At 42.2% G+C, this 24,277-nt stretch overlaps 1 protein-coding gene across 1 annotated transcript in view; it reads right to left on the bottom strand.

The window, feature by feature from the left end:
• The window catches only part of LOC126187999 (glutamate receptor 1-like), a 1,505,209-nt gene that overhangs the window by 222,921 nt on the left and 1,258,011 nt on the right, over positions 1 to 24,277 (bottom strand). The window contains exon 11 of the mRNA XM_049929408.1: positions 1,802 to 1,922. Coding sequence (XP_049785365.1) covers positions 1,802 to 1,922 — 121 coding nt within the window. The remainder of the gene's footprint in view (positions 1 to 1,801; positions 1,923 to 24,277) is intronic.

Raw genomic sequence — 24,277 nt, forward strand, 5'->3', positions numbered from 1 at the left:
AACCTATTCCGCTTCAGACTGTGGAAGACTCTTTCTGGAAACAGCCTAGAAACACATTCCGGAAACATCTCTTTATGTTTTTGCGTGAAATTCCCAAGCAACTGAGCGGTTCGGCATTTTGATCCAGGTGGTAAACAGAAAGCTCACTCACTATAGCGTGAACACACTATTTTATAAACGCATTCGGGAGGACGACGGTTCAATCCCGTCTCCGGCCATCCTGATTTAGGTTTTCCGTGATTTCCCTAAATCGTTTCAGGCAAATGCCGGGATGGTTCCTTTGAAAGGGCACGGCCGATTTCCTTCCCAATCCTTCCCTAACCCGAGCTTGTGCTCCGTCTCTAATGACCTCGTTGTCGACGGGACGTTAAACACTAACCACCACCACCACCACCACTATTTTATAAATAAGGACGATGAACTGAACTAAAAGCTACTGCAAATATCGGAACGACAGTACAAATATTAGTGACGACATGGTGCTACACGTGTACAAACTTGGTTACACTGTTACGGATTGTTTACAAAATTGCCTTGCGACAGGCTTGAGTACCAATGTACGAATATGTGTAGTATTTCATCATACTCGTGACATGTTACACCAGCCACTTTCCACAGATTATGAGATGTAAACAGCATAGTATGCACGGAACCGGGCGACGGGGCGCAGTGGTTAGTAAACTGGTCTCGCATTTCAAATAACTTACGGCTTTGCTGCCGGGTGACGTCGTCGAACACTGCCGATATTTCGACAGGAGCACACTCTGCCATTCTCAAGGCACAAATGCAAGGAAGAATAAATGTGCAAGCAAATTTAATACCTCGGTTCACAGAGGAGAAACAAGGAAGACACCACACACAGAACAAGTGTCAACACAACCAAAGGTAACCAACATCAGAAATATCCATAGTTACTATTAATCAACAGGTGAGGTAGCACTAATTCTGTCCCTATGTTGGTGGATATTGTTTAAATGCTATTTGGAATCCGACTCTGTCTCTCATCAAAATAAATATTTGAATTACAAAAAACAAATACTAAAAAAATGGTTGAATGGTTCGGGATTCGATCCGGCGACTTTCGGATTAGAACCCAAACGCTTACCGCTGCGCCAGGACGCTGCAGAAAATTTCTACTCTTAGAGAGTATTTCACCGCAACGGTTTCTTTTAACTGTCGATTTTCTCGACAACGGCTGAGAAGTGCATCTTGGTGCTTTGCCACATTACACCTCTGGCCATGAGCTTTTATTATGCGCAGTATGAATCGAATCTGAATTTCACAATTGCCGGCCTCCCCTTGTCAGTTTGTATATTTTGTTTATTTTTTTCATAGTTCCACGCAACTTCTTCCTGTTTTCTCGATTGATCTGTGTTCAGTTTTTCAAGGCCTATCCACTGTGCCAACTTATAACTAAATCTGAGAGGGGTGCGATGGGGAGGTTCCCTTGTAAGAAAACTTCGTTGTGGTTGAATTTGGATCCTACCTCCACGTATAATGTGTGTGTGTGTGTGTGTGTGTGTGTGTGTGTGTGTGTGTGTGTAGAGTATCTACAAAAACAGTTACTGGACAGTTCAGGTAATTTTGGAACAACATACGTTTAAAATGGAGAGCGACTGAATTTCCTGCTTTCATTATTTAATCATGTCTGAAAATTTAATGTTGTCATTGCTCCTACTTTTCTTGAGAGACTGGAAAGCGACACAGTGGATGGAGGAAATGCTCACTGTAGACTGAGCCTCTTTGAATGAGATATGCTTGGAAGACAGTTGTTGCCGCAGAGCGGAGGGCGAGCACTCACAGTTGATGCCGATCGTGCGCGCGATGAGGTCGGCCAGGTCCTTGCAGTAGCCCTCGAAGCGCTCGTTGCCCCTGAGCGTCTCGCCCGGCATCGCCTTCCGCATCATGATGTACGGCTCCTCCTGTCAACACGGAACACTGCTCAGAGGCGGCGGTGGTAACCGACACACCAGTGGTCTATTGCCGTCTTCACTAATATACAATCATTTACAAGAATCCTTTAGTTTAGATTAGACAATGCAAACTCCAGGTTGGAGTATTAAAAGTATAAGGAAATGACAGATTTCTAGTTACCGAGAAGATTGTTGTTGTTGTTGTTGTTGTTGTTGTGGTCTTCAGTCCTCAGACCGGTCTCATGCAGCTCTGCATGCTACTCTATTATGTGCAAGCTTCTTCATCTCCCAGTACTTACTGCAACCTACATCCTTCTGAATCTGCTTAGTGCATTCATCTCTTGGTCTCCCTCTACGATTTTTACCCTCCGCGCTGCCCTCCAATGCTAAATTTGTGGTCCCTTGATGCCTCAGAACATGTCCTACCAACCGATCCCTACCGAGATGATACGTTGAATTCCAGATGTTGAATTGCAGACATCTTTACGGTAAGCAGAACTCTATCTTTTCCTTATATTGTTTGGAGTAAATTAGATTAACATTTGACACTGCAACAGTGTTTAGTGCCAAGATAACTAGAATGTCTTTCTTTTCAACAACGCGTGACTGTCATTCCCTAAGTATTCCTGTCCTCCTAGTTTACACACAGTCTGCAAGCACTCGAAAATTCTCTTGGAGAATGAAGAACATATGTGAACATCACTAACTTCGACAGCAAGTGAAAACTGCCTCATTTAGTTTAAATAAGACAAAAACACTCAACTACATAGAGTTTATAATACCGTACTTGACGTGGCGGACTTTATGCATCCGTTTCATCATTGAAATTCAATAAATACCCCAACTGAAATGAGGTACCCATTCAGAGTTTTTCCCCTTGCCTCTCGTATACCGATCAGTTCCGGATTTCCTATACGTCCCACAAAACTGATATGAACTGTCAGACCTTCGTAGTCTTATTGATAAAGGAAGTAAGTTGGCTGTATGTCTCCCCGATCACTGTAAATATTTATTGAATAAAACTGTCTAGATCACTTAATAAATTTTATTTTTTACACACTTTTGGCTACTTCCTGCATCAGAAATCAGCAATTAAAATTAAAGGAACATAACGAGGGACAGGCGTTTCTTATTGCAAAAAGATGAAACAGTGAAAGTTAAGAAATTTTAACAATCGTTAACTTACCAAAAACTTACCACTTGCAAATAAATTTCACTGTCATTATTATGAAGCTATGCCTAACCGCGGCGTAAATTAATACCTGGCTCAAAAAATTATAGAAAGATTTAAGTTCTGGCGGAAAGGGAACGCCAGTGCGGAGGAAGTTATCTTCAAATTTTATTAATATTATTTATTTTTCATCCTTTATGTTCATAAAAAGGCATCCAAATTGTAAAACACGATTTAAATGAGTATAGTTGCTTACTTAAAATATTAGCGGTTACAGATGACGGCAATTAGTTTATGTGGAGTTCACGTAATTTTAACGAGTACTTATTGAATATACTGCACAATAGTATCTATGCAACAGCCGTATTAACTATAGTATTATATACCGTATATAGTATTATATACAGTATTATATATTATACAGTATTATATACAGTATATAGTATTATATGCAGTATATAGTATTATATACAGTTCCCATGTACATAATATTGCATTATAAAATTATTATTGTTATTACTACACGTGTCTCATAAATGATAAAAAGCTCTTATAACCTAGAACTCAGCCAGACATTGTACTGTAATGTGAAGACTTGTAAAACAGATTATAAAACTGAAAACTACCTTATTTTTAATTAAAATAGAAAACTTGTACTCTGCCCAACATGCACCAACTCACTCGGCAAGCCTTACACCTGCACATTGCCCACTCCTATCGTAATGAAGATTTCGCCACCTTACCCAGCGGTCCTCAGAATCCTTCCTGCTTTAACTGAATAACACTCTTCCTATCCGTAACACAAATCTTCCCCTCTATTCCCCCTCCAAAACAACTTCTGGAGTCATCTTTTCCATTATTTACATCGTCTCTACCATTTCCATCCCACAAATTTCCCAAAACTGTCTCCCATAACAGCCGCCCTCACCTACAGTCCTCTTCTTTGTCCAATCAAAGAAGTACATATTTCATCCATCCCTACTCCCAATCAGTATCATGTCATGAGACACCTTTCTCACCGTCAGCTATGGAAGATGTCAGTATTACTTATAGACCAACGGTCGTCATCAAATATTTTCAGAAAATCTAAAAGTATTTCATAAATATTTCAACTTTTAAACTAAATGTATTTTAAATCTTACTGACTACAGAGCGGATGTGAGTGCTGCCACACTGTATATTTTTCATACGTGTGGAGCGATATCGATGAAATGACGGACAAAAAGTAAGTCAATAATCTTAAAAAATCTGGTTCGCCAAGATCGCTTGTAAATCTTTTTATTTATTACCGGTTTCGACAGATCTATGCTGTCATCATCGGATCTCGTAACATATTAACAGAAGTTCATGATCTTAACATACTTGCAAACCACGTAGTGATGTTGCGTCATTTTACAATAAAAGGTAGCAAGGAACATCAGCATGTCAAACATAAAATACCACATACATAAAACACAATCCTGCTGTGCTGATCCCCAGTCCCATACAACCTATACATCAACGTGAATAATCTTTTTGCTGCCACTTCCCCCGTGATTTTAGAAACGCCGATGGAATGTTATCTATTTATTCCGCCTTATTTGATTTAAGTCTTCCAGAGCTCTACTAAATTCTAATAAAGGATTCCCTGTCTCTTCTAAATCTACTCCTGCTTCTTCTTCTTTCACATCAGGCAAATCTTTTCCCCCACAGAGGCCTTCAATATACTCTTTTCATCTATCCTCTCTCTCCTCCGAAATTAACAGTGAAATTCCCGTTTCACTCTAAATGTTACCAGCCTTGCTTTTAAATTCAACTAAGGTTGTTTTTCCTCTTCTGTATGCTGAGTCAGTCTTTCCGACAATCAATTCTTTTTCGATTTCTTCACATTTTTGATGTATCCTTTTCACCTTAGCGCCCTTGCACTCCTTATTTATTTCATTCCTAAATTACCTGCATTCCTGAATTTCCTTGAACATTATTGTATTTCCTTCAAAAAGTGGTTCAAATGGCTCTGAGCACTATGGGACTCAACAGCGGAGGTCATCAGTCCCCTAGAACTTAGAACTACTTAAACCTAACTAATCTGAGGACATCACACACATCCATGCCCTAGGCAGGATTCGAACCTGCGACCGTAGAGGTCTCGCGGTTTCAGACTGAAGCGCCTAGAACCGCTCGGCCACTCAGGCCGGCTGTATTTCCTTCTTCCGTCCACGAACTGAAGTATTTCTTCTGTTACTCATGGTTTCTTCGCAGTTATCTTCCTTGTACCTACGTTTTCCTCTCCAACTTCTGTGACTGCACGTTTTAGAGACGTCCATTTCTCTTCAACCGAGCTGCCGACTGAGTTATTCTTTATCGCATTGTCAATAGCCTCAGAAAACTCTCTTCCTTCCTTCGTACTTCCTTATCCCACTTTCTTTCACATCGGTTCTTCCTGGCTAGTCTCTGAAACTTCAACTTACTCTTCCTACCAAACTGTTATCTGAGTCTATATCTGCCCCTGGGTACGCCTTACAATCCAATATTTGATTTCGGACTATCTGCCTAATCATGATGTAATCAATCTGATTAATTTTGAAATAATAAACATTTCATTTAGTTTCTTTCCATCTAAGACATTTTCATTTAATTGCCGCTTAACAGTTTCTCTATTAACGCTTTCCACATGACGCATCACGTATGACGTCTTAATTTATTTCTTCTTTACTACTAACTGTATTTGCTACCCATTTTTTTCACAATGCCCGCATATACCACTGAATGTGGCTGTAAAATCATTTAATTGCAGACTCATAGTTCAGGAGATATGACGTCATAAACACTGAATGCCTGAGAAACTAACTTTTGCTTAACGGAGGACAAATTATGCAGAATATACTGATATAGTATTTTGCAATGCGAGTACTAGCGACTTTCATAATTTCAAAACTTATCTCACTTAGACGTTTAATTTTAAAAATTTAACAGAGTACCTCTTTTGTAAAGTAACGACAAATTTGAAGCTGTCTTATACATGGGAGTTTGATTATTTAAAGTATCAGGGGCTTGCAGTTGTCCACTAACAGGTCTCTAGATACTTTAAATGAGGTAGTGTATTCCGTTGCATATTTCATGAATGAAGTGCTACTAAATGAACTCCTCCATATGCAAAATCACTTTTAATGTTGCTCAATAGAAGATAAAGAGAAATGTTCTCGTTAACCGTCATGAATATCAAAACGGAAATAGAATCTTGTCGCGGTATTTACCGATTTACAGTGATAAGAAATTTGCCACAGTTGCATTATTTCGCCAAATTCTATGCACAGTGTAGAAGACTAATACAGTCTTTCTAGTGGCTAAGTGGCGTCAGTGCCGAGATGGAACACGAGTTTTGTATTACTATTGTCGCCGACAGTTTTAGTTTTGGAAAGTTCTTGTCTCAAGTCAGCCACAAGTCGACATCACCTGCATGGAACTCATGTTCGCAAACTGAGTATTACTAAGCACAAGTGTGAAAAATTATGAAAACAGTAAATGCTATAAGAATTTGTTTATCATTTCTTAACCCACTTCTAATAGTCTGCTTCATTTAACTGGTGGAAGCAATAAGTACGACGTACATGTCATCTAAGGAAAATATATAAAGATTTATAAATCGCAATGAAGCACATGAGGCAATCATTTGGCACCGTCTGTACCCTATTTAGTCACTTACTTCGACGTTTCAGAAAGATTAAAGAAGCAAACCTGCAGTGAACATGATGACATGTTATTCGCGCAAGCCAGTGTCATTTAACGGAGATCAGTTTTCTAGATTTTCTTTATTATCGTGGAGGGAGATGTACAGACTTTTCCACGTAATGCATTGACAATCTATGAAGGCACGATGTGCCACAAAACTGCTGGTTTCACGAACTACGACAGCTCTCGATGCTAACTGATTCACAGCAACGCTAAAACTGGTGGTAGAAGCTCGTCCTCTTGGCTATAATGTACTTACATACCATTGAGGCCATAGAACACGCAGTTTAGGTTTTGTACGCACCGAGGATGCAACGCAGTACGTTGATTTTCTGTAGTTTTACGTATCTCTTACGCTGATTGTCCGTAAGGTCCATTTGAAAACGACTCGGCTGACCTCCATACTTGTCACATTCCAAATGACGCACTGTCTGTATAACGGCTGTGTTAATAGGATATTAAAAATCTAGCTCCTTTCTTTCCATTTCCCCATGTGTGGGATCTAATAATCTATGACCGAATGTATTCATGAAACGGAAATTTGGGGTAAGGTCTTACGAGACCAAACTGCTGAGGCCATCGGCCCCTAAGCCTACACACTACTTAATCTAACTTAAACTAACGTATCCTAAGGACAACACACACACACACACACCCATGACCGACGGAGGACTAGAACCTCCGACGGGGGAAGCCGCGCCGCCCGTTCAAGACGCCTGAGACCGCGCTTCCTACTCATGAAACAATTTTGGTACTATGTAGTTCTTTATCACGGTAACTTGCACATGGGTTTGTTTCAGGATTCTCGAACATATTCTCAGTTCGAATATAACGAATTTCCTTGAGACAGAGAAGTTGCTGTCCATGCATCAGCACGGATTTAGAAAGCATCGCTCCTGCGAAACGCAACTCGCCCTTTTTTCACATGATATCTTGCGAACCATGGATGAAGGGTATCAGACGGATGCCATATTCCTTGACTTCCGGAAAGCATTTGACTCGGTGCCCCACTGCAGACTCCTAAGTTACGAGCATATGGGATTGGTTCCCAAATGTGTGAGTGGCTCGAAGGCTTCTTAAGTAATAGAACCCAGTACGTTGTCCTCGATCGTGAGTGTTCATCGGAGGTGAGAGTATCATCTGGAGTGCCCCAGGGAAGTGTGGTAGGTCCGCTGTTGTTTTCTATCTACATAAATGATCTTTTGGATAGGGTGGATGGCAATGTGCGGCTTTTTTCTGATGATGCTGTGGTGTACGGGAAGGTGTCGTCCTTGAGTTACTGTAGGAGGATACAAGATGACTTGGACAGGATTTTTGATTGGTGTAAAGAATGGCAGCTAACTCTAAATATAGATAAATGTAAATTAGTGCAGATGAATAGCAAAAAGAATCCCGTAATGTTTGAACACTCCATTAGTAGTGTAGCGCTTGACACAGTCACGTCGATCAAATATTTGGGCGTAACATTGCAGAGCGATATGAAGTGGGACAAGCATGTAATGGCAGTTCTGAGGAAGGCGGATAGTCGTCTTCGGTTCATTGGTAGAATTTTGGGAAGATGTGGTTCATCTGTAAAGGAGACACCTTATGAAACACTAATACGACCTATTCTTGAGTACTGCTCGAGCATTTGGGATCCCTATCAGGTCTGATTAGAGAGAGGACTCAGAAGCAATTCAGAGGAGAGCTGCTAGACTTGTTACTGGTATGTTTTATCATCACGCAAGTGTTATGGAAATGCTTCAGGAACTCGGGTGGGAGTCTCTGGAGGAAAGAAGGCGTTCTTTTTGTGAATCGCTACTGAGGAAATTTAGAGAACCAGAATTTGAGGCTGACTGCAGTACAGTTTTACTGCCGCCAACTTATATTTCGCGGTAAAACCACAAAGATAAGATAAGAGAGATTAGGGCTCGTACAGAGGCATATAAGCAGTCATTTTTCCCTCGTTCTGTTTGGGAGTGGAACAGGGAGAGAAGATACTAGTTGTGGTACGAGGTACCCTCCGCCACGCACCGTATGGTGGATTGCGGAGTATGTATGTAGATACAGATATGTCGTTGGTTAAATTCCAAATCTCCCCGCAGCGGTTTATGGAGTGTGGCCAAGTGACACTTTTGACTATATTGCTTGTCGCCTGAGTGCAAAAGCCACGCGATAACTCATGACTTGGCTGTATTCCAGAGTAATGTACGTATACATATTAAGGCAGTGTGTGTTGTAGATTACAAAAACGACGATAAGTTACAAAAAGTTCCACAGAACTGCCACTGCCCATATGGAAACAGTAACGACTTGAGAAGCTGAAACGACGAGCAGGAATACGCGAAATTCAACTAAAGCTGAAGTTTAAAACTCTCATAAAGTGCTTGAGCCATTTACTTCAGATTTTTCTCCCCTTTGCATTAAATGTTTGGACATACGTAATAGACGTGGCCACTGTTTCTATGTTTCGATACAGTGTATCGATACGTGGAACTGTTTCAGTGTTTCGGAACGGTAGTGGTTCACTGTTTCGAAACAGTGGTGTTTCATTCCGCCCCTGTCTCGGACTAGATTCGATCTCGAGCCAGACACAGAAACTGTATCGTTGTTTCAAAATAAGGCTGTTTCAGTCCACCTGTGCCTGGAACGGACTAATTGTATCGAAACAGTGATGTTTCATTCCACTCTGTGTCGGACGAGATTCGGGCTCGGCACAGGTACTGAAACACAACATACCACTTCATGAAACTCTTTCAAGAGTGTCTAAATCTTTTTGACAAGCAATAGCATGAAGCTTAAGATATCCGAAAATAAAGCTTCGTTTCTAGCTGACTGTCCTGTTTCGAAATGGCGTAACATCTGCTTTATAAACACTAACCAAACAATAAAACAACGCATACTATCCACATTCAAAATAATAAATATGTGAAAATCATTACACTTTTTTTTATAACATACGCTTCTCTGTTCATGTACAGTAATCATATTAAGAAACGCAAGTAAGCATACAACATTTTGAATAAAAAAAGGCGTAGAGTGACAGTTATTAGACATATACATAAATTTGATGTAGGTATAATTGCAAGCAATCTGTTTGACAAATCACTGATAGTGTAATGGTGTACGGGAAGGGCTGGGAAGCATGGTGAATTTATAGTAACGGTTCGAAACACCCTTGAAAGACAAAAAAATTTCTGTTATATTTTGTTATTTATTCGAATTATTTGGCGTTATTTGTGAGTCTATAGTCACTGTGCCTATTATCCACAATGATTCCGTTTGTGTAGATGGAAATTACAAGGATGGGTATATTACCCATACTAACGGAATGCGTGTTTCTGCAGTTTGCTCCCACCTCATTTCCGTTCGTGGTGATTCTTCTGTCTTCAGCTATGGCTGTCCTCAGCCAATTGAAAAGTATGAAAGTCACGCGACACGAAAGCAGCGCATTTGCTGCAGGAAATACGAAACTGCCAAGACGTCTAAGTGATAGTTTCATACTTTCTGCGACATGATTAGCGCTCTCGCACCTCATTTGTGTTTATATGGACGTACTTATACAGTAGACATTCAAGATGATAAAACGTGTAGGTTTATTAAAATACAAAACACAAACTGTTTCACTGTTTCGAAGCAACGTATCGGAACATTACATTGTACTGTTCCATTTGATTCGAAAGAAATACGTGTTTCAGTTCGCCCATCTCTAATACGTAAATCACAAAGTACCGAAGTTCTTGCCTGATTCACTTCACAATCTTACTGTACTCCGTTTAAATGGACATTTATCGTTAAAAGCAATAATGTAGAGGTTACCCGCTAAGAGCGACTGCGAGAAAGAAAATGCGGCTCTCGGCTGTGAATATGTGTGGTTTCGTTTTCTTTCTCGTAGTATGTTATAACTACTAAAGCAGGGCATTTAAGTAACTAGACATATATATATATATATATATATATATATATATATATATATATATATATATATATATATATATATATATATATTCTTCCTCTTTATGCATAATGTTAAACAAAAATTGTATATACAACAAATTGCTGTTTTGTTTCTTCCTCGCAGTTGGTTTTAAAAGAAAAAAGCAATGTTGTATTTATGGCTTACCGTCTTCTGACTAGAATACTAATCTGAATCGTCGGAAACTTTTTTCCTACCCATTCACAGATTACAGCTCCACGAAATACTGTCACTAAAGCTGCTACTAGGCACACATGCAGCATCTGGAGAGCTCTCTCTCATAGACCGTATACCAATGATTGCAACCGATTCGCCCACTCATTTTAAGGGGCTTCAATTCCCAATCAACGTTTTGTTCGTAATAAAAGCAAACGAAGGTGAAAGTAAGAGAGAGAGGGAAGAAGAGATGGGCAGAGAGGGGGGAGGATATGGATACAGGGAAGGGAAAGGAGGAGAGGTACGGAGAGAGAATGAGGAGAAGCAAGTTGAGAGAAATTTCGAAGCATTGCTGAGTTCGCTAATAACTGTATACAGTCTATGTATTGCGTCCCCTCTTTCGGCATGCGGCTATGTAACTCATATTCTGTGAAGATTTTATTATGAATATGACATTTAGTACATAACACAAAATTCTGGTGACAGTAAAGGAACTGAGCAGACGGTTGACCCAAAACTGTTACTGTCTTTCCTAGATTTTGTCATGCGGTAAAGTAGACCCATAAAATATAGTACAAATAAGGCTACGTTTTTGAGAGAAGAGGTCCATATAATTTCTGTAGTAACTTCGGTCATGTGAGGGAATAATGAGTGGCAGGGTGGGCTACGTTTCATAGTGAAATCAGTGGTAAATATTCATATTTTAAGACTACAGGTGTCACCATGTGGTAAAAGATGCCGTTCAAATTTGTTTGGATGAAAAATAACCTTGCTTTTATACCTGAAAAATACAATGGAACCTGGCTATGACAACATTCAAAGGACCTTGGGAATGATATAGTTATAAACGAAAGCCATTGTAAGCGAGATTTGTATTTTCAGTCTATTGTGATGACAAATGGAGAAGACTTGTTTTATTTTACATACAATATTCACTCTTAAACTTACAAGAATTAAGAATATACAGTACTTTGTCGAGTAGTCACCAAACCTCTTTACTTAGGAGTGAAGTAATCGGTCATTTTACTCTGCTATCTATTGGTCCAAAACACATTTTCCAAATTACGTTCTACGTTCATTATTTCATTTGCAATTTCACTGCTCCCTGCCACAGCTTCAAAGACCGTGTCAACAATTCTAAAGGCTTCCAAAGCGTCACTCACAGTAGGAATTGGCACTTTATTTCTTTCTTCTTCCTCTTCTTTTCCTCTTTCTCGCCCACTTCATGAGCACTGTGATCCTGATTCTTCACTTCATTTGCAATTTCGCCTTTCAGTTTGCGCTTCGGTTGTAGCAAGGACACTAGCTATTGTTGCATACATTTCATACTTGCTCTGATGGAGAATATGACGGTTTATTTCTGGCAGAGCGGCAGATCATCGTGACATTGAATGTGTCTTCAGTTTCGGCAGCATTTATTGCTTCAATTGTGATTCCCGCGTGACTGAAACAGTTCTTGACGATTAGGCTGTGACCTGGCTCCAAGCTTCGGTGATGCATATGATAGCTTCCATCAGTGTAACAGAATAAGCCTGCTTTCTCTCAATGATTCAAATGGCTCTGAGCACTGTGGGACTTAACATCTGAGGTCATCAGTCCCTTAGAACTTAGAACTACCTAAACCTAACTAACCTAAGGACATCACACACATCGATGCCCGTGGCAGGATTCGAACCTGCGACCGTAGTGGTAGCGCGCTTCCAGACTGAAGCGCCTAGAACCGCTCGGCCATTCTGGCCGGCTTCTCTCAATGGATTGTATCATTTTCAGTAATATGATCTATCGACAATGTCATTTCAGACTCCTAATTAATCCTTGGTCCATGGGCTGCAATAAGCTTGTCGTATTCGCAGGGAGAAAAACAAGCTTAATATTCTCCACACCACAGAGTGCAGGATGTGCTGGACAGATGTGTCAACAAGAAACACTATCTTCCTTTTCTGATCTCCGAGCTCCAGATTCCAACGCCATATTTCAGCTTCAAAGAGCTCGCAGTTCATGCAGGACTTTTTATTAGCACAATAGTGCACTGGCAGATTTTTTACATGCTCCAAACACCTACTACTTTCTGATTTACCTATCGCGAGCAATTTTTTCTTATCGGTTTCATCTGCGTTAGCACTGACCAGAACTGTTGTTCGTCGTTTAGATAACTTGCCACCAACACTTTTTTCTGCCTTCAATTTCAGTTTTTTGTTAAGTGTCAATTTAAAGGAAGTGTCAGTCTTGTCTGCATTAAAGATGTCACAGTCTGCGTATCCTTCAGGAATTGTAGATCACACGACAGTGAGACATCGTCGGATTGTTTCAGTATTCACACCGTTGATTTCAAGCCGGCCGAAGTGGCCGTGCGGTTAAAGGCGCTGCAGTCTGGAACCGCAAGACTGCTACGGTCGCAGGTTCGAATCCTGCCTCGGGCATGGATGTTTGTGATGTCCTTAGGTTAGTTAGGTTTAACTAGTTCTAAGTTCTAGGGGACTAATGACCTCAGCAGTTGAGTCCCACAGTGCTCAGAGCCATTTTTTTCGTTGATTTCTCCGATCACTTTGCCAAAAGTAATGCCGTGACGTTATTTGACTCTGTCAGTCCAACCACTGCTGCACACAAATTACTCGTCTTTTAAATTATTGGCAAAGGCTTCTGCTATCACCATAAGGAACGATCCACTAATAGGAACACTGATGCTTCTCTGTTGCTTAAACCACTTAAGCAGCGATTCATTCCTGTCGCTCCGTTCAGCTTTTCGTAAACGCTCAATTTTAGCTCAATTTCTTTACAAATTCAGTAACAGTTTCATCTTTGTTCGTCGATACCATTTGGTCTGTGGAATTTACGAGGCCAAACAGACGACAACGCCAACCTTTTATAGCTCCATTCTCGATTTTATGAACGACTGTCATGTTTCTTCAACCATTAAAACTTTCCTTTAACTTGCCATGCTGTTCTAAAATGCGTGACTTCGTAACAAATAGTTACGTAAACTGACATCACGTGCACTTTTGACGAGTCTGTGGTTGCCGTATTACAACAGACTTCCCTCTATAATGCACTGACGGGGGGGGGGAGTGCCTGAACAGCAAAAGCACAAGTTGAATGAGTTGGAGTCCAATGAATCTGTAAGTGAAGAGGTCAGCGAAAATGGAACTGGTGTGTCAGGTCAACAAAAGAAGTTCGTCCTGGGTACGACGTTAAACTGCCCCCCAACCCAAGGTGTGGTGCGACCCGTGCCGAGGGGTGCGTGGCACAGGGGAGCTGTGCCTCAAACGGGGCCTCTGGGATATCGGGCGCCCTCCCAGAGTATCCAGCCTAGCCCGGGCATGCGGGGCTCTGCTCGGGTGGTCCACACTTTCCTCAGCGTCTCGTGGGATCATAGAGAAAAAAACTGAAACTAGCTCCGAGCGAGCAGATGCCGAGAATTCCAGGGGACCTCGCAGTGAGGCGACCCAGGAGTCAGAACAGACCAAATGTGAACTTGGCACGAGGGGACCTCAAGGTGAGGTGACCCCGGGCCTCGTAGGTGATAAAGATACGGTTGCAGAGGGAGATTCTTCTAAACTCGCAACAGGAGGGACCTCGGCTGCTGTACCCGGCGTTGGGGAAACCGACACATCCAAAAACAGCTCCGAAAGAGCAGTCGGGGGAAGCGGCGATAGTGCTGCAGAGGGGGACAACTCGAACCTCGCAGACATGACTGTGGTGGATGTCTCCGTCACAAAGAAACGGAAACCGGAGGAAGACGTTGAGAACCCTGAGATGAGTAATGGGGATGTTAAAAAATTATAAAGCGGCGCTGACGGGGGGGAATAATACACTTGTTGCTGAAAATGAGGATATATACGAGGTACACCCATATATATTTGTCGTACTAAGCAAAGATGAGAAGTAGCCTATGTTCCTAACGAGGAATATGGCCGTACCTCAGAAATTACGACATTACAGCCAAGTTGTCGTTATAACCGATGTCGTTATAAGAGAGTTCAACTGTAATTAAATAGCACTACAATTTGGCGAAAATTTCTTTTGCTTGTCAATATCTTACTCTAATGAGCCTCAGTTAAGTCCTGTAACCATTGAAAAGGAAAGAAAGAGCCAAAATACAGGGCGATTCAAAATGAATATACGGGTTTTAAGGCTTGGTAGCATTTATTACATTCAACTCATAATTGTAAATAACACATCAAATTAAAGAACAAATCAAAGAAATTTGTTTGGATACCCATGCTCAAAGGGAAGAGTATGGAACGACCAAGAATCAATAAAAAATATCTTGAACGAGTGAGAGTCTATCACGCGTCGTCTCAAGAAATCAGTTCGTCGTTGTCGTTCGCAGTTGTTACAAGCTACACTCCTGGAAATTGAAATAAGAACACCGTGAATTCATTGTCCCAGGAAGGGGAAACTTTATTGACACATTCCTGGGGTCAGATACATCACATGATCACACTGACAGAACCACAGGCACATAGACACAGGCAACAGAGCATGCACAATGTCGGCACTAGTACAGTGTATATCCACCTTTCGCAGCAATGCAGGCTGCTATTCTCCCATGGAGACGATCGTAGAGATGCTGGATGTAGTCCTGTGGAACGGCTTGCCATGCCATTTCCACCTGGCGCCTCAGTTGGACCAGCGTTCGTGCTGGACGTGCAGACCACGTGAGACGACGCTTCATCCAGTCCCAAACATGCTCAATGGGGGACAGATCCGGAGATCTTGCTGGCCAGGGTAGTTGACTTACACCTTCTAGAGCACGTTGGGTGGCACGGGATACATGCGGACGTGCATTGTCCTGTTGGAACAGTAAGTTCCCTTGCCGGTCTAGGAATGGTAGAACGATGGGTTCGATGACGGTTTGGATGTACCGTGCACTATTCAGTGTCCCCTCGACGATCACCAGTGGTGTACGGCCAGTGTAGGAGATCGCTCCCCACACCATGATGCCGGGTGTTGGCCCTGTGTGCCTCGGTCGTATGCAGTCCTGATTGTGGCGCTCACCTGCACGGCGCCAAACACGCATACGACCATCATTGGCACCAAGGCAGAAGCGACTCTCATCGCTGAAGACGACACGTCTCCATTCGTCCCTCCATTCACGCCTGTCGCGACACCACTGGAGGCGGGCTGCACGATGTTGGGGCGTGAGCGGAAGACGGCCTAACGGTGTGCGGGACCGTAGCCCAGCTTCATGGAGACGGTTGCGAATGGTCCTCGCCGATACCCCAGGAGCAACAGTGTCCCTAATTTGCTGGGAAGTGGCGGTGCGGTCCCCTACGGCACTGCGTAGGATCCTACGGTCTTGGCGTGCATCCGTGCGTCGCTGCGGTCCGGTCCCAGGTCGACGGGCACGTGCACCTTCCGCCGACCACTGGCGACAACATCGATGTACTGTGGAGACCTCACGCCCCACGTGTTGAGCAATTCGGCGGTACGTCCACCCGGCCTCCCGCATGCCCACTATACGCTCTCGCTCAAAGTCCGTCAACTGCACATACGGTTCACGTCCACGCTGTCGCGGCATGCTACCAGTGTTAAAGACTGCGATGGAGCTCCGTATGCCACGGCAAACTGGCTGACACTGACGGCGGCGGTGCACAAATGCTGCGCAGCTAGCGCCATTCGACGGCCAACACCGCGGTTCCTGGTGTGTCCGCTGTGCCGTGCGTGTGATCATTGCTTGTACAGCCCTCTCGCAGTGTCAGGAGCAAGTATGGTGGGTCTGACACACCGGTGTCAATGTGTTCTTTTTTCCATTTCCAGGAGTGTATAAGGCCTATTTACTAAGGTTTACGTGCCAGCTTCGCAAACGAAATTTTGCTGCATGACATAAAGGTTTTCTGGATCGTGTCGTCTTCAGTGGTGAATCGACATTTCATTTAAATGGAAATGTGTGTATCTGAGGGTAAGCAAATGCCCACGAGATGGTACAGTTGCAACGTGACTCCTCTCGACCTTTTCGGTGAATCAACTGCAACTGGTGTTTCGCAGTAGCAAAATGGTGCGCCATCTCACTGGCAGGCATAACACATCACGCGACTGGTTAATCGACGTTGTAACCGACACCTGGATTGGCCGCAAGGAGCTGGATGACGTAGCTAGTTTTATATGATCATGTTACACAAGATCTGACCCCACGCGATTTTTGCCTCTGGGGGTTCAGAAAGATTGATGTGTGTATGTCTCCGCTATCAGGTGATCTATCCGACTTCAGAAACAGCACTGTTGCAACAATTGCTACAGACATTGTGATCAAGGTTTTGGAAGAACTCAAGTATCGACTAGATGTGTGACGATGGTGCTCACATTGAACACTTTTAAGGAAAACTGTTCTAGTTGCTCTTTCATTTGATGTATTATTTATAATTGTAAGTTAAATGTAATAAATGCTACAAAGCCTTAAAACCCGTATATTCTCTTTGAAACACGCTGTATATCTACACTATGTGATCAAAAGTATCTGGACGCCTGGCTGAAAATGAGTTACAAGTTTGTGGCGCTCTCCACCGGTAATGTTGGAATTCAGTATGGTTGTGGCCCACCCTTAGCCTTGATGACAGTTTCAATTCTCGTAGGCATACGTTCAGTCGGGAGCTGGAAGGTTTCTTGGGGAATGGCAGCCCATTCATCACGGAGCGCTCCACTGAGGAGAGGTATCGATGACTGTCAGTGAGGCCTGGCACCAAGTCGGCGTTCCAAAACATCCCAAAGGTGTTCTGTTGGATTCAGGTCAGCGCTCTGCGCAGTCCAGTCCATTACAGGGATGTTACTGTCGTGTAACCACTCCGCCACAGGCCTTGCATTATGAACAGTTGTTCGATCGTGTTGAAAAATGCAATCGTCATCCCCGCATTGCTCTTCAACACTGGGAAGCAAGAAGGTGCTTAAAACTTCAATGTAGGCCTGTGCTATGATAGTGCTATGCAAAACAAGAAGGGGTACAAGGCCCTTCCATGAAAAACACGACCACACCTATAACACTACCACCTCCGAATTTTACTGTTGGCACTACACACGCTGGCAGATGACGTTCGCCATACCCACACCCTGCCATCGGATCGCCACACTGTATACCGTGATTCGTCACTCCATACAACGTTTTTGCACTGTTGAATCGTCCATTGTTTACGCTCGTTACACCAAGCGAGGCGTCGTTTGGCATTTACCGGCGTGGTGTATGATTTGTGAGCAGCCGCTCGACCATGAAAGCCAAGTTTTTTCACCTCCCGCATAACTGTCATATTACTTGCAGTGGGTCCTGATGCAGTTTTGAATAGATGTGTGGTGCTCTGGATAGATTTCTGCCTATTACACATCACGATCCTCTTCAACTGTTGGCGGTCTCTTGTCAGTCAACAGACGAGGTCGGCCTGTACGCTTTTGTGCTTTACGTGTCCCTTCACGTTTCCACTTCACTATCATATCGGAAACAGTGGACCTAGGGATGTTTAGTAGTGCGGAAATCTCGCGTACGGGCGTATGACACAACTGACACCCAATCACCTGACCACGTTCGAAGTCCGTGAGTTTGACGGAGCCCCCATTTCTGCTCTCTCACGAAGTCTAATATCTACTGAGGTTGCTGATATGGAATACCTGGCAGTAGGTGGCAGCACAATGCACCTAATATAAAAAACGTGTATTTTTCGGGATGTTCGGATACTCTTAATCTCATAGTGTATGTATTAAATAACGGCCGATAGAAGAGGAAAAGTCGGCCGCGGTGGCCCCGCGACTGCTACGGTCGCAGGTTCGAATCCTGCCTCGGGGATGGATGTTTGTGATGTCCTTAGGTTAATTAGGTTTAAGTAGTTCTAAGTTCAAGGGGACTGATGACCTCAGATGTTAAGTCCCATAGTGCTCAGAGCCACTTTTTTTAAGAGGAAAAAAGGAATTAAATTAATACAAAATAAATGAAACTGCCCGCATTACAAAGGAACTATTTGTTCCAATGTATAAGTATGAAACCGATCTTCCACTGTGTACTATTCCCTTACCCTGTGATGATTTTCAGCAAACTCAACTACCTGACGCAGTGTGCAATCAGCTTGCCAAATACTTGTCCTTTCGTTCCATCAGGAGGCTTGATCAGTTAAACCCAGCGCAGCTCCACGGTGAACCACATGCAGTAATGTTTTGATCAGTAGTAGGCACTAATGTAGTTGAAGGTGGACTCAAGTCGGCGCTACTTGGAAGATAGCCGCAATTAACTGAGTATATTCCGTGTCTTTTTGGGCAACATTTGTCCTTTTACATCTGTGTCTTTCCGGCCGCTGTCCATGGTAGACTCTAATTCACGACCACTGAGAAGGTCGATTTTGTTGAAACTTATCAGGCCATAAGGCCAACACCGGGCACTAGTACACAGCTAGAAAATGTTCTTTCGTACTGCAAATCACATTTTTACTCTCGTGATTGCGTAACTACATACGCCAAACCTCCTTCCGAGAATCCATCATTAGAACCACCATCTGCGTAGACCTGTTCCATTTTATGAGCACACGTTATCCTCTAGAAAGGTAGAGTAGATAAAGTGTCCTGATCCTAAAGTCTGAGCACCCAGTGACTATTACAGTCAAGGTAATATCCAACAACTGCCTATAGCACACGAAAAGCAAAAGTCATGAATCTTGCTAGTACAGACTATATGTAATTAAATTCAAGGTAGTATACGGAATAAAATAGTTGTGTATTGCTATTTATGTCACTGAAAATAAAAGAGAGGTAGAGTGAGGTAAGCTTGAAAAGAGATGACCAGTGTTTATGTTATAATAACAGACTGAATCATTTTCATATGAGATATGAAGAGGTCTTCGGAAGAAAGTACTAATCCTGAATTAGCAAAGATTAGCCTGATCACAGTATCTGTTGTACATCCGAATGCACCACTTGCTGGTGACAGCTAATCCCACATGTATCAGAAGAAAGCGCTGTTTTCTACATAAATTGTTTTGTCTTCCAGTATTTATGTTCTTGTTTTGGAACCAAGCAGATAAAATGCAGTAATTCAAAATATGTTCTCGTGGGTTAGCACACTGTTTCGCCGACCCCTTCATATTTGAGGACAAATAGAGGACTTTCTAATAGAACATAAAGACAACGACGTGAAACATAAACCATATCTTGCAAACCGAAGGGTGGAAGTTGTAAATTGTTTAGAATTTCGTCTGGAGTGATTCATCTTCGTCAGTGTGTTGCAAACAGCAAACTAATATGATTCGAAGAACACATTGGTAGACAGCAACAAGGAAATATTAGTAACTTGAGCTCGTATTTTAAGGAGGAAAAAAAAGCGTGCACGCAAGATATCATGCCCAGAAATAGATGCAGCGCGAATTTTTGAGTCATTATTCGGATAGTACGCAGTTACGACCTTCTGAAAGTATAGCTTCTAAACTTCTGCAGTCACCATTTGTTTGTTACTTGCTCCGCTCCACTGTGGTCGCGTAATTCCTTTAGCAGCGTAATTCCCGGGCGCGAGATGCTGTACAGAGATGTGACAACCAGAAAACCTTATTCGGGTTACGCTAAATGACATGTTCCAAAACATGTCATTTACTCAAAAAATAGTAAGTAAAACGAGTACGTTATATCTCAACGTCATGCACATATACGCATGTTGTTGTTGTTGTTGTTGTAGCTACATATACGCCTCAAAATAATAATGAATAAGCATAAACAACTGCGGAACTATCAAATGAAGTTAATTAATTTTAATCATGCTAATAATGTTGAAGAATGTTGCAGCTCCTGTAATTATAGGTACTTCACTTTACACTTTAGAGAATATAATGTACAACAGTGCTGTTAATAATCGAACAGCGTTACGTTACTGATTTAATAACACACCCATTCGTTTCATTTACTTACACTGTATCTGTGAATCGCACCGTAAAGATGTTCAAAGCACCAGCTACGGCTTACGGTCCGCGCACTTTTGACGTAGTGAACTTAGTATGCTACGAACGCCAAAACAGTAATTCGCAAACCTCTTCCTCACTTGGTTTCACAGTACTTCGCTCGGGCGTTAGGCGGCTGCAGTGGTGTGAAACCAGCGACAAGCAAAAGGTGTGTGCGAAAGTTTAGAAGCTGTACATTCAGCAGGTCATAACTGCGTACCATCTGATTTATAGTCCAATCTTTTGTGCGGAATCGATTTCTGAGGCTCATATCTTGCCGCCGTGCTTTTTGCTTCTTAAAGCATGAGATCGAGCTGATGATATTTCCTTGTAATAGGGGGACACGTTTTCCTTAAAAAAAAAAAAATGGTTCAAATGGCTCTGAGCACCATGGGACTCAACTGCTGTGGTCATTAGTCCCCTAGAACTTAGAACTACTTAAACCTAACTAACCTAAGGACAGCACACAACACCCAGCCATCACGAGGCAGGGAAAATCCCTGACCCCGCCGGGAATCGAACCCGGGAACCCGGGCGTGGGAAGCGAGAACGCTACCGCACGACCACGAGATGCGGGCCTTTTTCCTTCCTTTATTTACATTTAAATATATCATATTTCTGAAGATGAGTCACACTGAGGCATATCTAAGTTGGTCGACGGTTTTGTTTCTATTTTATGTGTTTGCTACTCGGTATGTGTTAATGACGTGAAAAATAACGGTACAAACCGTGTCAGTTCCTTTCGTTGGTATTAAATACGTGAAATAAATAATGTTTTTCGAGAAGAACACACCGAATCTGCTTGTGGGGGAACACAACAGCGTGTTAGGATTGAATATGTGTTCTTAGCCCAAAGACACAATAAAGAATGTGTATTTTCGTTTAAAATTTCTTTTACATCCGCCAAGATTAATCAGACGTCTTGGTACACATGTCATTGTACGGCTCACACGAAACTCTGTTGCGAAAGTAAATCATGGATCTCCAGTTTGTTCAAGTGAGGGGGTTGTTGCAGTATTGAGGCCACTAACAGAGATAATGGTTTTATTCGGTGCTTCGTTTGACAGAACATGTAAATTCTCTTGGAGGCTAATACCGCGACGGTTGTGACGCTGGTGGCTCAGCTTGTTCGTTTTCTTTTTTGCCGTGTTTTCTAGAAAATACGAAACAGCCATACTTGCAAGAACGCCGAGCTCCGACAGTGAGTTAAGGCTAGTTTCCACGGAGAGTGCGACAAGGCAAACACTATTTTATGCTTCCGCTGAAATAAATCCCAAGTGGGCGTCCCTCCATTAAACGCAGATATCAGCCGACGCACGGCTCCATTCAAGTCAGAATCAGCTTCTGTATCGCGCAGTCTCAACAGTACCTGAAGACAGCATCACGACTGTGTCCATAGTCACCGCCAAGAATGCCCGTACTGCACATTCTAGAAGAGATCGTAGAGATAGGCCATTGAGTTAAAGAGAAGACCGGAGTTTAAGACAGGTCACTGCTAGTGAACACTAAGATAGTGTAACATCCTTTTTTTTGTTAACCTGCGTTGCCGAATATTTTCGTTTCAGTTTTGTCTGACAATACTTGGCCTTGTGACAAGGTTGCATAGTTTTTGCGTATAAGCAAGCGACCTATTTACAGCAACTACATTCTGTGATAAGATAATCTCTTACTGCCACATACGTATGTATGTTTCACGCAAAGAGCTTTTATTGAATATAACATTTACTTTCTTATAAAAGATGAGGAGAAAGGTTGTCGAAAGATTGAATGAAGCAAGAAAATTCGATTAAAGAGAAACAACAAACTTACATTACAAGAATACAGAACCGCGCAGAAGAAACGAAATCATAATATAAAGAAAAATGTATGATAAGAAAATAGTGAGATACATTGATTAAGAATAATGGTATAGGGTGAGATCAAACAGTGAAAAGATCTACGTGGTAGACAAAGCATGGCTCATAAACACCTGAAACAACAAACAAGAAAAAGATTCTGCACAGCCACGGATAATAGCAGCAGAACCCGATAATATTAATGCAGAGTTTATTAAATGTGGAGTTCAAATGTTAGTACTGAAGCTCTTGCATTTATTAAATTAATGCTGGAAGCGGAAGACGATACCTGACTCTTGGAGAGTGGCGGAAGTAATATCAGTCTATAAAAAAGAAACTAGAATTTATAATTAAAACTACTGTGGAATTATTTTGTTGAAATTACAAGGGCGTGCTGAGAAGTAGTGCCTCCTACTTTTTACACGATAATTCTTAAAGCTTTGTAAATAAAACGAACGTTATTAACACTCTACGTCTGTAGTCTTCACGTCTACGTATTTACAGCCCTCTGCTGCTAGAGAAATCCGAATTGTAGAAGGTGACATGGCGGTGTGTAACGTAGCTATGTCGGTACGTGAGAAAGAACGTGCTGTGATCGAGTTTCGAATTCGAAGAATGCTTCCATACATGGAGCACCCACTCCTTAAGCATGGCAATATCAAACAACACACGATCGCTGTGACACCTTGGGTTCACTGCCATCGATCATCCTTCAGACAGTCATGAGTTAGTCCGATCCGATTTTTATCTGTTTTCATTACTTAAAGAACACCTTATAGGACTTCAGTTTGATAGTGATGAAGGGGTGCAAGCATAGGTGAGGTCGTAGCTCCGAGAACAGACATTCTGCACTGACGGTGTCTACAAACTGATCTCTCGGGAAAAATATGTTCGTCGACAGGGTAACTATGTTGAGAAATAAATATGTAGACATGAAGAATAAAGATGTAGAATGTTAATAGCATTTGTTTTATTTAAAAAGCTCTAAGGCTTTTCACATAAGAAATTTAAACGCATTACTTTTCAGCACGCCTCGTGTACGCACGTTTAATAAATAGTAGAACGGGAAGAATAGCTTACGTTCTCTTACTGGAGGAACGACATTGTTTTAGAAAAGGTCGATCGTGCAGTGACAATAGTACCACAGATATCTGAAACGAGACGAGAACATAATCTGGGAACTCGTATTGCATGTTTAGCTAATGAAAAAGCCTTCGACAGAGTGTACAGGTATATGATGTGGAATGTAATGGAAAGACGGAGTTATCCTGAACATTTAATACAAGTGATAAAAATTTGGTCTTTAAATATTGAAATTTTAATCTACACAGGTAAAGAAAAGATAGGGTCAACAGCAATTAATTGAGGAGCACTTTATTTAATACTAGCTGAGAAACCTTGCATGGCCCAGGTATTTACTCATCTCACCCTCCTCCTCTCTTTGTCCATCTCCTCTTACCACTCGGGAGGACGACGGTTCAATCCCGCGTCCGGCCATCCTGATTTAGGTTTTCCGTGATTTCCCTAAATCACTCCAGGCAAATGCCGGGATGGTTCCTTTCAAAGGGCACGGCCGACTTCCGACCCCGTCCTTCCCTAATCCGATGAGACCGATGACCTCGCTGTCTGGTTTCCTTCCCCGA

The sequence above is a fragment of the Schistocerca cancellata genome, chromosome 5 (assembly GCF_023864275.1).
Source record: "Schistocerca cancellata isolate TAMUIC-IGC-003103 chromosome 5, iqSchCanc2.1, whole genome shotgun sequence".
Lineage (NCBI taxonomy): Eukaryota > Metazoa > Arthropoda > Insecta > Orthoptera > Acrididae > Schistocerca > Schistocerca cancellata.